At 39.6% G+C, this 17,871-nt stretch overlaps 1 protein-coding gene across 2 annotated transcripts in view; it reads right to left on the bottom strand.

Annotated features, from left to right (window-relative positions):
* Positions 1 to 17,871, bottom strand: part of KANSL1L (KAT8 regulatory NSL complex subunit 1-like) — a 154,289-nt gene that overhangs the window by 38,711 nt on the left and 97,707 nt on the right. For both annotated transcript variants that reach the window (XM_011932339.1, XM_011932340.1), the window contains exon 6: positions 16,737 to 16,941. In XM_011932339.1, the coding sequence (XP_011787729.1) occupies positions 16,737 to 16,941 (205 nt within the window). The remainder of the gene's footprint in view (positions 1 to 16,736; positions 16,942 to 17,871) is intronic.

The following is a 17,871-nucleotide window of genomic DNA, read 5'->3' as shown; positions in this document are numbered from 1 at the left end:
GCTGACTGCAACCTCCACTTCCTGGGTTCAAGCAATTCTCCTGCCTCAGCCTCCCGAGTAGCTGGGATTACAGGCGTATGTCACCATGCCTGGCTAATTTTTTGTATTTTTAGTAGAAACGGGGTTTTACCAAGTTAGCCAGGTTGGTCTCGAATTCCTGACCTCAGGTGATCCACCCACCTCAGCCTCCCAAAATGCTAGGATTACAGGCCTGAGGTATCATGCCCAGCTTCCAGTAAGAATTTAAATTTCTATGAGATGATATCTTTATTTTTCTTTAAAATCTTCTATTATTTGTTCAAAAAAGTGGCCTGCATTCACATAGTTTACAAACCTAATCATTCACATTTTAAAAAGGAAACTTTCAAATGAAATTATTATATATACCTTAATTCATACCACTGGATTATCTTATTAAACCACTCAGCATTATGATTTGAGAATCTATGAAATAACAATGATGATACAGACTACAAACACTACTGCAAATCTGCCATAGGAGACAGATAAAAGATCACAGATGAACAAATTAAAATAGGAATAGTTCTGCCTTACTTCATAAAGGTTATAATCATTAATTTTACTTCAATTTATACATGTTAGGTCACTACAGCTGTTTTCATAAATATGAAATGGCTTGTGAATTACATGCTAAAATTCATAAAAAATGAAAAAATTATCCTGCTCAAAATAGTTTCCCACCCAACATTCCATAATCTAATAATGTGACCATTTTGAATTTAATTTACTACTTCTGCAAGACCAGCGTCTCAATATGCAAATAGCATTCTTCAGAGTAACAGTATCATTGGTAAACAGCTTACCAGAGATTAGCAGGTCAACTAGTGACAAAACAGTCCAGTTATATTTGTACAGAAATAAGAGGAAAAGAAAAGAGTTGGGTAATTTAAAGAACACCATGAGCAAACAGGAAGCATACATAACATCACTAGATACCAGAGGGGTGGGAACCACCATGAGGGGGATAATAAAAGATAAGTGAGTGAGGGTCCTGCAAATAAAGTTTCAGTTATTTAAAACTTCCTTCCAGGTCATGTTTCTTATATTTACATCACATCGATTTATTATTGCTCAAGGGCTGCAAGTATTAATAGAGAAGAAGTAATCACCACTGCTACTCCCCAGCCCCAGTATGGAGGAAGGTGACTGGGAGCATGACCAAATAAAACTCTGGGCTTTTCCCTACTTTCAACCAACCATCTCTACTTTTATTAATTTCATATAAAATAACTTCTGATCTAAGTGACTGAATACACTTCTTGACTTATCCTTGCTCAAACATTTAGGTTTATTAACTAAAATCTTATAATGCAATAAGTAGACTGCCCTAACTCAAAATATAATTATTGTAACTGTTAGCTTCCTATATAAACAATTTGTATGTCCAATCACCTACAATCTGCTTCTATAGAAATGGTATTAGGAATTCTAACCTTGGATGCCAGAGGCCTGTGTTCACTTTTCCCAGTGGGAAAGAGAACTTTCTTTGCCAGGAGTTAATCAGGGTGCCTTCTGTTATCTACGGCTGAGACATCAACAGTATAGGGCCGAAGGCTGCATGGTAACTGGGTATAAATACTATCAAGAAGGAGCTGAAGAAGCATATTATGATCAGATAAACATTTTTAAATTATTAATTGCAAGTGAAATTTTAAAGAATGCTATTAGCCACATTTATATTTTAAGAATTATATTAGAGTATTATTCTGAAGAACATGTTCACATCTAGCTATGCCTGCCAGTGTATTTTCTGGGTCTAAAGATACATCTATATTTTAGGTAGATTAAGCAACATTATCAAGCACAAAAAAAGCATAGATTCTCCAAGCATAAACTAAAGTGTACCAGTAATGAATAAACTGGCTTAGACAGCAAAAGATGTGATTCTCTTAGAATAAGAGAGCCAAACGTTCTTAAACAGCCTTAGAAACTATGTGACATTTTAACAATTGATTATATGGGCTAGTCATAGAAAGAAACAGTCTGAAAAACTCATAAAAGATTCAAATCAGATGTAGAAATCAAGCTTATGAAACAAGTAGTGTTAAGATTCGGCATTAACACTTAAAACGACCACATTTGTATTCATATTCATTTAAGTACCGCTAAATATGTGTATCTTCTCATTCCACTTTGTACTTCGGTTTCTCTAAGTAAAATGGGGTATGAATATCAAATTAAAAATATATTTAAAGCATTTAGAAGTTGATATGGTTTAGTTGTGTCCCCACCCAAATCTCATCTTGAATTCCCATGTGTTGTGGGAGGGACTGGGAAGAGGTAATCGAATCATGGGGGTGGGTCTTTCCTGTGCTGTTCTTGTGATAGTGAATAAGTCTCATGAGATCTGATGGTTTTAAAAAGAGAAGATACCCTGTACAAGCTGTCTTCTCTTGTCTGCCACCATGTGAGATATGCCTTTCATCTTGTGCCATGATTGAGAGGCATCACCAGCCACGTGGAACCATAACTCTATTAATTCTCTTTTCCTCCCAGTCTTGGGTATGTTTTTATCAGCAGCATGAAAATGGACTAATACAGTAAATTCGCACCAATAGAGTGGAGTGCTGCTGAGAAGATACCCAAAAATGTGGAAGCGACTTTGGAACTGGGAGACTGGAACAGCTTGGAAGGCTCAGAAAACAGAAAAATGTGGGAAAGTTTGGAACTCCCTAGAGATTTGTTGAATGACTTTGACCAAAATACTAATAATAATATGGACAATGAAAGCCAGGCTTAGGTAGTCTCAGATGGAGATAAGGAACTTGTTGGGAACTGGAGCAAAGGTGACTCATTATGTTTTAGCAAAGAGACTGGTGGCATTTTGTCCCTGCCCTAGAGATCTGTAGAACTTTGAACTTGAGAGAGATGATTTACGGTATCTGGCGGAAGAAATTTCTAAGCAGCAAAGCATTCAAGAGATGACTTGGGTGCTGTTAAAGGCATTCAGTTTTAAAAGGGAAATAGCAAAAAAGTTTGGAAACTTTGCAGCCTGACAATACAATAAAAAAAATCCTGTTTTCTGAGGAGAAATTCAAGCTGGCTGCAGAAAGATGAATAAGTAATGAGGGGCCAAATGTTAATTCCCAAGACAATGGGGAAGATGTCTCCACTGCATGTCAGAGGTCTTCATAGCAGCCCCTCCCATCACAGGCTAGGAAGAAAAAGTGATTTTATGGGCTGGCCCAGGGTCGCTGTGCTGTGTGCAGCCTAGGAACTTGGTGCCCTGTGTCCCAGCTGCCAGCCATAGCTGAAAGGGGTCAATGTAGAGCTCAGGCTGTGGCTTCAGAGGGTGCAAGCCCAAACCTTGGCAGTTTCCACGTGGTGTTGAGCCTGCAAGTGCAGAGAAGTCAAGAGGTTTGGGACCTCTGTCTAGATTTCAGAAGATGTATGGAAACACCTGGATGTCCAGGCAGAAATTTGCTGCAGGAGTGGGGTGCTCATGGAGAACCTCTGCTAGGGGAGTGCAGAAGGGAAATGTGGGGTCAGAGCCCCCATAAACAGCCCCTACTGGGGCACCATCTAGTGGAGCTGTGAGAAGATGGCCACTCTCCTTCAGACTCCAGAATGGTAGATCTACAGACAGCTTGTACTGTGTACCTGGAAAAGCCACAGACACTCAATGCCAGACTGTGAAAGCAGCCAGGAGGGGGCTATACTCTGCAAAGCCACAGGAGCCCATGGCCACGGGAGCCCACCTCTTGCATCAGTGTGACCTAGGTGTGAGACATGGAGTCATAGAGATCATTTTGGAGCTTTAATATTTGACTGCCCTGCTGGATTTTGGACTTGTATAGGGCCTGTAGCCCCCTTTTTTTGGGCCAATTTCTCCCATTTGGAATGGCCATATTTACCCAATTACTGTACCCTCATTGTACCTAGGAAGTAACCAACCTGCTTTTGATTTTACAGGCTCACAGGCGAAAGGGACTTGCCTTATTTCGAATGAGACTTTGGACTGTGGACTTCTGAGTTAATGCTGAAATGAGTTAAGACTCTGGGGGACTGTTGGGAAGGCATGATTGGTTTTGAAATGTGAGGACATGAGATTTGGGAGGGATCGGGGTGGAATAATATGGTCTGGCTGTGTCCTCACTCAAATCTCATCTTGAATTCCCACATGTTGTGGGAGGGATCAGTGGGAGGTAATGGAATCATGGGGGCAAGGCTTTCCGTTGCTGTTCTTGTGATAGTAAGTCTCACGAGATATGATAGTTTTAAAAAGAGGAGTTCCCCTGCACAAGTTCTCTCTCTCTCTGCCTACTGCCATCTATGTAAGACATGACTTGCTCCTCCTTGCCTTCCACCATGATTGCAAGGTGTCCCCAGCCATGTAGAATTGTGAGTCCATTAAATCCTTTTTCCTGTATAAATTACCGAGTTTCAGGGATGTCTTTATCAGTGGCATGAATATGGACTAATACAGAAATTAAAATGATGCCTGACACATACTTGCTTAATGAATATTAGCTATTATTATTTGACATCATTAGTGTTGTAAAATGAGCAAAGTCAAGTAAAAAACTGCATAACAATTTATGCTTTTTATTAATCCTGTCTAGCAAAGGAATCATAACCTCTGCAAATAATTATTCTAAATAATTATGCCTATCAATATACCTCTATCTCTTGCATCTTATTGCTCTAGTAGAAAAATTAGGCTGGGGCAGTGGCTCATGCCTGTAATCCTAGCACTTTGGGAGGCTAATGCAGGAGGATCATTTTTTGAGCCCAGGAGTTCCAGAGAAGCCTAGGCAACATAGAAAGACCTTGTCTCTACAAAATATTAAAAATTAGCTGGGTGTGGTAATACATGCTTGTACCAGCTACTTGGGAGGCTGAGGTGGGAGGACTGCTTAAGCCTGGGAGGTCAAGGCTGCAGTGAGCTATGGTCGTACCACTATACTCCAGGCTGTGTGACAGAGTGAGACCTCATCCCTCCCCCACCAAAAATAATAATAATAAAAAAAATTAGTGTAACACTTCCTTACAAAAATGTGGAGTATAGAAGGAGTACATTATGAACTCATAGAGTTAGCTAAGGTTTCTAGGCAGAATGTGCAAAGGGCCAAATAGTTTTGTTTAATTGCCTATGATAAAGTATGGATGGTGTAGGATGATCTTAAAAAGAAGCTGTTAGGCCAAGCATGGTGGCTTATGCCTATAATCCCAGCACTTTGGGTAGGTGGATCACTTGAGGTTAGGAGTTCGAGACCAGCCTGGCCAACACGGTGAAACCGCATCTCTACTAAAAATACAAAAATTAGCCCGGCGTGGTGGTGGTGCCTGTAATCCTAGCTACTGGGGAGGCTGAGGCAGGAAAAACACTTGAGCTGGGAGGTGGAGGTTGCAGTAAGCCAAGATCGCACACCACTGTATGCCAGCCTGGATGACAGAGCATGATTCTGTCCCCCCAAAAAAAAAGAAAAGAAAAAAGCATCTGTTACATTTTCAAACAGAAGTTAGAGAAAATAGAGCCAGTACTTTCCAGTTAAAAAATAAGAGTGTTTCTCATTTCCAGCTACTCCACACACTAAAAAGTTCTCACAGTTAGATACGGTAACAGTAGAAGATCAAATCCAGGGAACTGCCAGTAAAACTGTGGCCTCAATGTCAAGATGTAAGGATGAGACTGTAAGACCCTTTATTAACACCTCAGAAAGGTTTGCCTGCCTCTCAATTGAGGTGCCTGGACATGACTCTTTTTTTTTTTTTTTTTTTTTTGATACAGAGTTTTGCTCCGTCATCCAGGCTAGAGTGCAGTGGCACTATCTCGGCTCACTGCTGTTGCAGGAAGTCAGGGACCCTGAACAGAGGGACTGGCTGAAACCATGGCAAAATAACATAAATTGTGAAGATTTCATGGACATTTATTAGTTCCCCAAATTAATACTTTTAAAATTTCTTACACCTGTCTTTACTGCAATCTCTGAACATAAATTGTGAAGATTTCATGGACACTTATCACTTCCCCAGTCAATACCCTTGTGATTTCCTATGCCTGTCTTTACTTTAATCTGAATCCCGTCATCTTCGTAAGCTGAGGAGGATGTATGTCACCTCAGGACCCTGTGATGATTGCGTTAACTGCACAAATTGTTTGTAGAGCAGGTGTGCTTGAATAATATGAAATCTGGGCACCTTGAAAAAAGAACAGGATAACAGCAATGTTCAGGGAACAAGGGAGATAACCTTCAACTCTGACTGCCAGTGAGCCGGGTGGAACAGAGCCATATTTCTCTTCTTTCAAAAGCAAATAGGAGAAATATCACTGAATTCTTTTTCTCAGCAAGGAACATCCCTAAGAAAGAGAATGTGTCCCTGAGAGTAGGCATCTAAAATGGCTGCTTTGGGGGCAGCTGTCTTTTATGGTCGAAGACAAAGGGATAAAATAAGCCCTGGTCTCCCGTAGTGTTCCCAGGCTTATTAGGATGAGGAAATTCCCACCTAATAAATTTTGGTCAGACCGGTTGTCTGCTCTCAAACCCTGTCTCCTGATGTTATCAATTACAATGTGTGCCTGAAACTTCATTAGCAATTTTAATTTCACCCCGTCCTGTGGTCCTGTGATCTTGCCCTGCCTCCATTTGCTTTGTGATATTTTATTACCATGTGAAGTATGTGATCTCTGTGACCCACAACCTATTCGTACACTCCCTCCCCTTTTGAAAATCGCTAATAAAAACTTGCTGGTTTTACGGCTCAGGGAGATCACGGAACCTGCTGACATGTGATGTCTCCCCCAGACACCCATCTTTAAAATTTCTCTCTTTTGCACTCTTTCCCTTTATTTCTCAGACCAGCTGACACTTAGGGAAACAGAAAAGAACACATGTTGAATATCGGGGTGGGGTTCTCCCAATAACTGCAACCTCTGCCTCCCAGGTTCAAGGGATTCTCCTGCCTCAGTCTCCCAAGTAGCTGGGATTACAGGCATGCACCACCATGCCCGGCTAATTGTTGTATTTTTAGAAGAGTCAGGGTTTCACCACGTTGGCCAGGCTGGTCTCAAACTCCTGACCTTAGGTGATCCACCCGCCTTAGCCTCCCAAAGTGCTGGGATAACAGGCATTTGAGCCACTCCGCCCAGCCATGGACATAATTCTTAATGATGAGTTCCAAGACTTCAAGCCTGAGCCTAATGCCATAATGGGTTGAGATATCAGCAGTCTTGGAAGAAGGGGTTAAATGGTTTTTACATATGAAAGAGGGAACCAGAGGATGGACTGTAGTAGTTTTCAATTATAGCCCGAATGAACCATGAGTCCCAGTATTCTTGCCCTTGTATAGTCCCTCCTATATTAAATCCTACACTGAGTCACTTTAACTAATAAACAGAAAAACACTGTGTTAGTTCTACGATTCAGTCTTAAGAAGAACTGCTAGCTTCTATATTTGCATTTCTGGGAGCCACAGAGAGTGAAAGAATCCCAGCTATTCCAGCCCATCCAAGCATCCAGATGGCTAACCCCAGTCACAATCTTACTACAACTGTATGAAAGACCTTAGGCAAAGCTGAAGAATAACTACTTAGGTAATCCACAGAATCATGAAAGATAATAGAAAATGATTTTAAATCACTACATTTGGGGATAGTTTCTTATGCAACAACAGATGTCCAAAACAACAGGGATAGGCTACTCTGAATGTGCAGCATGGGGCACATGCCCACTTCTATGGCAAAGGTATACAGCATAATGAATTTTTACATAGGTATATGCCCTGGTAACCACCAGCAAGGGTATGACACATTTTCAATTCAAAAACCTAGATTGTGCCCTTTCCTGGTCAACTTCTACACTCTCCCCCATGCTCCACTGAAGTAACTACAGTTCTCATTTCTATCATCACCGTAAGTTTTATTTGTATTTATCAGAGTATGTTTTGTTTTGTTTTTTTGAGACAGGGTCTGACTCTGTCACCTAGACTGGAGTGCAGTGGCACAGATATGGTTCACTGCAGCCTCAACTTCCTTCAAGCAAGCTCCTGCCTCAGCCTCCTGTATGGCTGGGACCACAGGCCCTAACCACCATACCTGGCTAATTTTTTTTTTGGTACAGACAGGGTGTCACTTTGTTGCCTAGGGCGGTCTTGAACTCCTGGGCTCAAGTGATCCTCCCCCATCAGCCTTCCCAAAGTGTTGGGATTATAGGCATTGGCCACCACAGCAGGCCTGTTCTCTCTTCTTTCACTCAACATATTGTCTGGGAGATACATCTTTGTTGTTTTATCAGTAGTCCATCCTTTTTATTGCTGTATAAATATACCACAATTCTGCTGGTGGGCATTTAGATTGCTTTGTGTTTGGGGCTTTAATGAGTAAAGCCATTATGAGCCCTGTGATGGTTAATTTTATGTGTCAGGTTGACTAAGTGAATGGAAGCCCAGAAAGCTGGTAAAATATTATTTCTAGGTGTGTCTGTGAGGGTGTTTTCAAAACAGATTAACATTTGAATCAGTAGACTGAGTAAAGATCACCCTCACCTAATCTGATGACAACACGGATAAAACAAAAAGGCAGAGGAAGGGCAAATTCCCTTTCTTCTTAAGCTGGGACATTCATCTTCTCCTGCCCTCAGTCAGACATCAGTGTTCCTGGATCTGTGGCCTTTAGACTCCAGTACTTAATATGAGGCATCCTCCTCCTCCTGGTTCTAGGGCTCTGGCCTTGGACTGAATTATACCACTGGTTTTCCTAGTTCTCAAGCTGGCAGACAGCATATTATGAAACTTCTTGGTCTCCATAATCATGTAAGCCAATTCCCATAATAAATCTTCTCTTATATATCTATATATATTCTATTGCTCTCTTTCTCCAGAGGGCCTTTGTGTGTATATGTATTCATTATTCCTGAGTGAGTTCCTAAGAGTGGAATTGCTGGGTTATAAGAATAGGTGTATGTTAGTCTGGGTGCAGCGGTACACGCCTGTAATCCCAGCACTTTGAGAGGCCAAGGTGGGCAGATACTTGAGCTCAGAAGTTTGAGACCAGTCTGGGCAATATGACGAAACCTCATATCTGCAAACAATACAAAAAAAAAATTGGTCGGGCATGGTGGCATGTGCCAGTTGTCTCAGCTACTCCAGAGACTGAGGTGGGAGGAATGTTTGAGAGCTTGAGCCCTGGAGGTTGAGGCTGCAGTGAGCTGAGATCACTTCACTGCACTTCAGCCTGGGTGAAAGAGTGAGACCCTGTCTCCAAAAAAAACAACAAAAAAGAATAGATGTAGTATTAATTGCATTTCCTTGATAAGCAATGATTTTAAACATATTTTCATATGTTTATTGGCCATTTGGATATCCTCTTTTACAAAAGATCTGTTCAAGTCATGCATATTTTAATTTTAATTTTATTTATTTATTTACTTATTTTGAGATGGAGTCTTGCTCTGTTGCCCAGGCTGGAGTGCAGTGGTGCAATCTCAGCTCACTGCAACCTCCGCCTCTCGGGTTCAAGCAATTTTCCTGCCTCAGCCTCCCAAGTAGCTGCGATTACAGGCGCCTGCCACCACTCCTGGCTAATTTTTGCATTTTTAGTAGAGATGGGGTTTCACCATGTTGGCCAGGCTGGTCTCAAACTCCTGACCTCATGATCCACCTGCCTCGGTCTCCCAAAGGCTGGGATTACAGGCGTGAGCCACCGCGCCTGGCTGCATATTTTTTATTAAAAAAAATTTTTATTGTGGTAAAATACATATAACAAAAGTTATCACTTTACTATTTTAAAGTATGTAACTGTGTTTATGCCTATTTTTAATTAGGTTGTTTACCTCTTTTTTTCTTGTTTTTTTAGCCATTTTAAAATATACACATATATTCAGGATATAAAATCTATGTTGAATATATACACACATACACACAGACAATGCAGATGTCTTTGCTCAGTGTGTACTGTATTGTCTTAATGCTGTCTTTGATGAAAATTAATTCATAATTAACAAAGTCCAAATTAGCAATCTTTTCTGATTAGTGATATTTGTATCCTGTTTAAGAAGTCAACCACCCCGAGGACATGAAGACATTCTCCTGTGTTTTCTTCTAGAAGTTTTATTGTTTTCCTTTCACATTTAGGTCTGATTTACCTTCCTTTTTATTGGTGGGTAATAAGTGTTTGCAACTGAGTTGTTCCATCAGTGCATTTCCTGCCTGTAAAATTTTGGGGGTCTGATAACCTTTTTCATTTTATCTCGTCTTTGCCCCTTTTGGTTTAAGCTGGTAGTGTTGCTTCTGGTATAAAATTCTCAAAATCCTTGTGGGATTCCCACATATGTCAAGGGAATCCATGGCATTAAGACAGGAGTGTTCTCTCAAAATTCTTTCTGGATAACCCTATCTCTGTTCCTGGCTTCTGCTTAGATGATTGATTGGATCCATGAGTTATACACCTAACCTTCCCAGCAAAAGTTTGTCTCTGCTCTGGGTAATCCCCAGAGCAAGCTATATCACTTTTTGTAATAGCCTGAGAATTTTCCAAATCATGAATTTCTGGTTGCTTTTAACCTAACAGCTCCTTACTTACTTTATCTCTTTCCTCTCATATTCTACTATAAGAAGCAAGGAGAAACCAGATAACAAATCCCACACTGTACTTGAAAATTTCCTCAGCTAAATATCCAAGTAAATGGTTTACAAGTTCTGTTTTCCACCTCACAGTAGAATATAATTCAGCCAAGTTTTCTGCCACTTTATAACAAGGATAGCCTTCCCTCCAGTTTCTAATAACGTGTCCCTCATTTCCTTCTGAAACTTCACCAAACGCACCTTTAACATTCATTCTGTTATTCACTCAGAATTCTAGCAAATTCTGTTCATGATGACATATGTATTCTCTAAGATAAGAGCAGATTTGTCTTTTATTTTCCTCATTTCCTTCTGAGCTCTCACAAAACCTAGGCTTTTCCCTATCATGCACCTTAAAATTCTTCCAGCCTTTGCTCATTACCCGGTTCCAAAGCCACTTCCACCATTAAGTATTTGTTACATCAGCAGCTTACTTCCTGGCACCAAACTCTGTATAAGTTTCCTAGGGCTGCCATAATAAATTACCATAAGACGGGTGATTTAAACCAACAGAAATTAATTCTCTCATAGTTGTGAAGGACAAGTCTGAAATTGATGTGTTGGTGGGGCTACACTCCCTCTGATGGCTCTAGGGGAGAATCCTTTCTTGACTCATTCAGCTTCTGTGGCTCCTGGCATTCTTCTTTCAAAATTAAATTTAAATTTTACTTTTTCTGCCAACACCTTGATTTTAAATTATTAATTAATTAATTAATTTTTTGCCCCTGACATTCCTTTTTTTTTTTTTTTTTGAGACAGAGTCTCACTCTGTCACCCAGGCTGGAGTGCAGTGGTAGGATCCCTGCTCACTGTAACCTCTGCTTTCCGGGTTCAAGCAATTCTCCTGTCTCAGCCTCCCGAGTAGCTGGGATTACAGGTACCTGCCACCACACCTGGCTAATTTTTTTATTTTTAGTAGAGACAGGGTTTCATCATGTTGGTCAGGCTGGTTTGGAACTCCTGACCTCAAATGATCTGCCCGCCTCAGCCTCCCAAAGTGCTGAGATTACAGGCTTGAGCCACTGTGCCTGGCCTGGCGCCTGACATTCTTTAATCTGTGTAAGCATAACTCAAATCTCTGCCTTCACCTTCATATAGCCTTCTCTGTGTCTCAAATCTCTTTCTCTTTTTTTTTTTTTTTTTTGAGACAGAGTCTCAATCTGTTGCCCAGGCTAGAGTGCAGTGGCGCGATCTCGGCTCACTGCAAGCTCCGCCTCCTGGGTTCATGTCATTCTCCTGCCTCGGCCTCCTGAGTAGCTGGGACTACAAGTGCCCGCCACAACGCCCGGCTAATTTTTTGTATTTTTAGTAGAGATGGGGTTTCACTGTGTTAGCCAGGATGGTCTCAGTCTCCTGACCTTGTGATCCACCCGCCTTGGCCTCCTGAAGTGCTGGGATTACAGGCAGAGACACCACGCCTGGCCCTCTCCTTTCTCTTACGAGGACAACAATCACTGGATTTACGACCCATTCTAAACTCAAAATGATCTCCTCTCAAGATCCTTAATTGCAACTACAAAGACCTTACTAACAAAAACATCCACTGTATTAGTTTGTTAGGTGTATTTTAACAAAATACCACAACTGAGTGGCTTAAATAACAGTTCTGGAGGTTAGAAGTCAAATCAAGATGTCAGCAGGATTGGTTTCCTTTGAGGACTAAGTGGAAGACTCTGTTAGGCGTATCCTCTATCTTCTGGTGTTTGCTGCCAATCTTTGGTGTTTCTTGGCTTGTAGAAGTGTCATTCTGACCTCAGCTTTCATGTTTATGTGGCATTCACCCTGTATGCATGCATCTGTGTCTAAATTCCCCCGTTTTATTTTTATGTTTTAAATTATTTAGAGACAGTCTCACTCTGTCATCCAGGCTGGAGTGCAGTGGCATGATCTCAGCTCGCTGCAACCTCCACCTCTCAGGTTCAAGCAATTCTCATGCTTCAGCCTCCCGAGTAGCTGGGACTACAGGCACAAACCATGATGCCTGGCTAATTTTTGTATTTTTTAGTAGAGACGGGATTTCGCCATGTTGGCCAAGATGGTTGCAAACTCCTGACCTCAGGTGACCCACCCGCCTTGGCCTCCCAAAGTGTTGGGATTATAGGCATGAGCTGCCATGCCCGACCAAAATTACCCCTTTTTATAAGGACATCAGTCATATTGGATTAGGGCCCACCCTGATTACCTTAACTAATTACATCTTTAACGACCAAATTTCCAAATTAGGTCATATTCTGAGGTGCTAGCTGTTAGAACTTTAATATAAGAGTTCTTAGGGACACAGTTCAATCCATAACAGTTATATTCCTAGGAACCAGGAGTTAGGACATAGACATATCTTTCAGGGTGTGTGTGTGGGGCGGGTGGGGGGAGACACAGTTCTGTCCACTACAGCATTTGCTTTTGTTTTTAAATCTTTTAAATATTTCACTCCCCTCTCTTTTTGGTTGCACATGGCTGGTACCATTCCAGAAGGGAAGTTTATTTATTATATACAATGGATGCCTTAGCCACTTTACCTTAATATTTCAATGTGTATTTCATAGAATAAGGATATTTTCTTACATAACTGCAAAAACAGTAATATTCAGGGAATTCAACATTAATAAAATATTTTGTCTCATCTACCATCAATAGTCTAGTTTCCTCAATTGTCCCAGTAATTTTTTCCCTTGAAAAGAATTCCGCTCTAGTTCACATATTCATTTAGTTGTCATGTATCTTTTTAGTGTCTCTTTCAATCTAGAACAAGTCCTTAGCCTTTCCTGGCTTTCATGACATTGACATTTTTAAAAGAATACTGGCCAGTTGTTGTTTTTTAATACTGTATGTCTGATTTTGGCTTTGTCTGATATTTACTCATGATTAAATTCAGGTTATACATTTCTGGTCAGAATACTACATAGCGTTATTATATCCTCCCTCACAGGTGACAGTAGTTTCGATCACTCAGGGCAAAGTATTGTTTGTTTCTCTATATATAGTTACTATATGCCCCCTGGCAACTGGCAGGAGGCACTTTAAGACAGCAGTCCCCAACTTTTTTGGCAACAGGGACCAGTTTCATGTAAAGCAATTTTTCCACAGACAGGAGATTGGGGGTGTAGGAGATGGGGAGATGGTTTCAGGATGAAACTGTTCCACCTCAGATCAGGAAGCTTTAGATTCTCCTAAGGAGCACACAACCTACATGCCTCAGATGCACAGTTCACAATAGGATTTGAGTTCCCGTGTGTTCCTGCCACTGATCTGACAGGAGGCAGAGCTCAGGCAGCAATGCTCGCTCACCTGCTGCTCACCTCCTGCTGTGTGGTCCATTTCTAACGTGCCACGGACCAGTACTGGTCTGTGGCCTGGAGACTGGGGACACCTGCTTTAAGATCATGCAAATATCTTGTTCCTCATCAAACCTCTCCTCAATCCTGACCCCAGATTTATACCCATTAATGATTCTTGTCCAATCAATCTTTACTATGATGATTGCAAAATGATTCTCTAATTTGACTGTTTATTCCACATTTGTTAATCAGCATCCTAGCATATGGTAAAGTCTTCCTTTTCACCAATTTATCTATCATCAGTATGGACTCATGAGTTTCTATTTTTTCAATGGTTCAATATTGTCCTTATTTATTTTGATAGCAAATAGTCCTAGATTTGGCCAGTAGGGGCTTCTTCAAGCTAGCTTCTGTGTTCTTTCAACAGGCCTTTATCATTTTTTAAAACACTTCCTTGCTTTCTGTTAATATTACGATGTTCCAAGATGATCATACCTTTTCTTCCCCAGCCCTGGAGACCAGCCATTTCTCCAGAAATCCCCGATTCCTTTTAGTAGGAAATGGTATTAGAAAACATAATATGAGTTCCGGACATACTGATTACTTATCAGGATAAGTCTGAGTCTAGATCTGTGCTGTCCAATTTGGTAGCCATTACCCACATGTGGCTACTTAAATTAAAATTAATAAAAACAAAATAAATTAAAAATTCAGGATGGGCACAGTAGCTCACACCTGTAATCCCAGCACTTTGGGAGGCTAAGGCAGGAGGATCACTTGAGCCCAGGAGTTCAAAACCAGCTTGGGCAACATAGTGAAACTTCTAAAAAAAAAAATGAAAAAAAAAAAAAAAAACTCAGTTCCTCAATTACATAAGCCATGTTTCATGTGCTCAATAGCTACATGTGTCTAGGAGCTACGATATTGGACAGTAGAGACTTATAGAGCATTTGAATCATTACATAAAGTTCTATGGTTCTCAAGACTTTCCATAAAGAAAAAAAAAGTAAGTTCTATGGGATATGGAATATCACTATTCTAGACCATCGCAGTAGGCAAATCTAGGACACACACACACACACACACACACACACACACACTTTGAGTTCCCATTCTCTATTGCGTTTTAAATATTTTCCTATGTTCCACTTCATTAATTCTTTAACACATTAAACGATTATTTATTGAGCACATTCTATCAGACAGGTACTCTTCAAGGCCCTGTAGATCTGGAATAAAAAGATACAGCCCCTATTCTCTGAAAACATACCATACTTTTTTCTGAAAAGTCAGAAATGACTATAAAATAGTATAATAAATTCCAACTTAGCAAGGTTAAAACAAAATATATATATGTATAGTATATATACGTATAGTATATATATATGATAATATATATACCATTCTGGGGATGTCAAGGAAGGCTTCCTGAGAGAAATGACATTTAAATTAAGTTTAGAAAGGTAAATAATTATTGGGTTGACAATATGGGAGACAAGCTGAGGGTAACGGAATTTGCTATTCTCCATTACTTTTTTCATCTTTGTTCCAATTATTCACTTAAAATCCTTTCTTTCTCTTCACCATAACCTTCAAAACTCTGCTTATCTTTCAAAACCCATCTTTTCTATATATTTCCTGATACCTCTAACCTTACAAACCCTGAAATATACTGTCTTTACTGATTTCAGACCCACAAAAGATTTGGTTTATTCTTGTTGCCATAAATGTTTATAAAAAGAACATGGGCTTTGGAATCAGATTTACTGCCTCAGCCTCCCCAGTGGATGGGATTACAGGCACCCGCCACCATACTGGGCAAATTTTTGTGTTTTTCACGCTGGGCTAATGTTTGTATTTCTAGTAGAGATGGGGTTTCGCCATGTTGGCCAGGCTGGGCTCGAACTTTTGACCTCAAGTGATCCGTCTGCCTTGGCCTCCCAAAGTACTGGGATTACAGGCATGAGCCACCATGCCCAGCAGGAAAAGTCTTTTAATAAAAGCTAATTTGTCAGAATCCACATTCCTATTTATAACTAGACCCTGATAAAACAGTTTACAATTGGTTCCTAATAAAACAAAGCATCTTTATTTTAATACAAACATATTTAAATAGATAATGTAATGATAATCAGAAACTCTTAAATAGTAGTATCAATAATTTCTTTCCTTTGATATATTAAGAAATCTAAAATAATTGTGGAGGGGGAAGCATATCCAGCAAGAACTAGAGATAACTTATTCTTCCTTTCATCACAGCTGGTTTAGAAGTACACTAATGGAAGTATCCCCATTATTTTGTTCACACATGAAAAATATGTTTTTCAAAATGAATGTTTCTAATGAAGTATACTTAATTTGTAAAAACTGTAAGCATGAACATCTAAAATTGTATTGCTTATATTCTAGAAGAAGGAAAAGGAACACTCAACAAAATTAATAAATATCAAACCTAAAAAGGAAAGCAATGTTACTTCTTCCAAAATAACTGAAGCTGTGCAGATTTTCTTCTTCTGAGCAAATATTTATGAGACAAATATGTAGTACATTTGTGTTTACCTTCTTATCTTTGCCAGTACATTTTAAAAATCATCTTGACATTTCATTATTCTCAAGTTAGTTTAGGCATAATAGATTTTTTTTTTTAACTGGGGATGTGAGAAGTTTCAGAGTACACTGCTTGCAATGTTTAAAAAATTACTAAAGCCCACTTTAGTATTATTAACATCTACTATATCATTTATAAACTATATTTGTAAGTTTTATACACGTAATTATTCAAAATAAGTGTTATTCTAAATAACAATCTACATCTTCTCATACATGAAATATGCTGATGGTGAATCTTTGATCATGTTTTCTTCCCAAAGGCAGCCTTACCTGTGGAGTCCAGTAAAAAGTAGGGCTCAATCTGTAGAGTTTTCGTTTGTGGAAACTCTGAAGTGGCCTTGTTCGGGCTGATGTACTCATGAAAGTCAAGGATGAAGATTTCAGTCTTGTCCTGTCTTTTCTCTTTTTCTTACTGTGCTTCTGGTTAAGTAACCAGCTACTGGAGGAAGACAGCTCATCTAAGTTCTCTGATGCACTGAAATGCCACGAAATAATTAGGGGATGGGAAGGGAGTAAAACAAAACAAAACAAACAAACAAAAAAGACAAAGAAAACTAAATGTAAATTGCCTTGATCTATTATGACAGAAGAATATTAATTTTAACCAATTTTGTGCTAACAATTGGTAAAATATTTTGTATTAATGGGAAATTACATATGCAAGTCATGAAAACCATTTTTACATCTATATTCTCCTGCAAAACAAATATCCCATAAGTTAGAAAATGCTCACGAGTTTACTAGTGTGATGTAATTGCTCATTGTAAATCAATAATTCATGTCAATTACAGTGTGTTAACTACACAAAATTCTTTTTGTGTATGATGAAAATACATAGATTACAGGTATTTAAAAGGGCTAAAGTCATCACTCCATTATCAGTTTCTCTTTTTTTTTTTTGAGACGGAGTCTCGCTCAGTTGCCCAGGCTGGAGGGCAGTGGTGCGATCTCGGCTCACTGCAACCACTGTCTCCTGGTTTCAAGAGATTCTCCTGTCTCAGCCTCCCAAGTAGCTAGGATTACAGGCACCTGTCATCATGCCTGCTAGTTTTTGTATTTTAGTAGAGATGGGGTTTCACCATGTTGGCCAGGCTGCTCTTGAACTCCTGACCTCAGGTGATCCACTCACCTTGGCCTCCCAAAGTGCTGAGATTACAGGCATGAGTCAGTGTGCCCAGCTATTAGTTGCTCTTATATAAGCACTATATATTAATAACATTTCAGTGAATTTTGAAACAGAGCTGTAACCCTACTATATTTTAGGATTTTTAAAAAAATTTCCAATGCTACAGAAAAAACTATAAAATAATGAAACAGATCACCTAAGGTACACATGAAAAGAGCATAATAATTTTATATTTATTCTTTATATATTTTTGAACATATTTAAATATTTCAAATATTT

This window comes from Colobus angolensis, unplaced genomic scaffold (genome assembly GCF_000951035.1).
Source record: "Colobus angolensis palliatus isolate OR3802 unplaced genomic scaffold, Cang.pa_1.0 Scaffold95, whole genome shotgun sequence".
NCBI classification, from domain to species: Eukaryota; Metazoa; Chordata; class Mammalia; order Primates; family Cercopithecidae; genus Colobus; species Colobus angolensis.
Note: the sequence above shows the minus strand (reverse complement) of the source record. Positions and strands in the feature narration are given on the sequence as shown.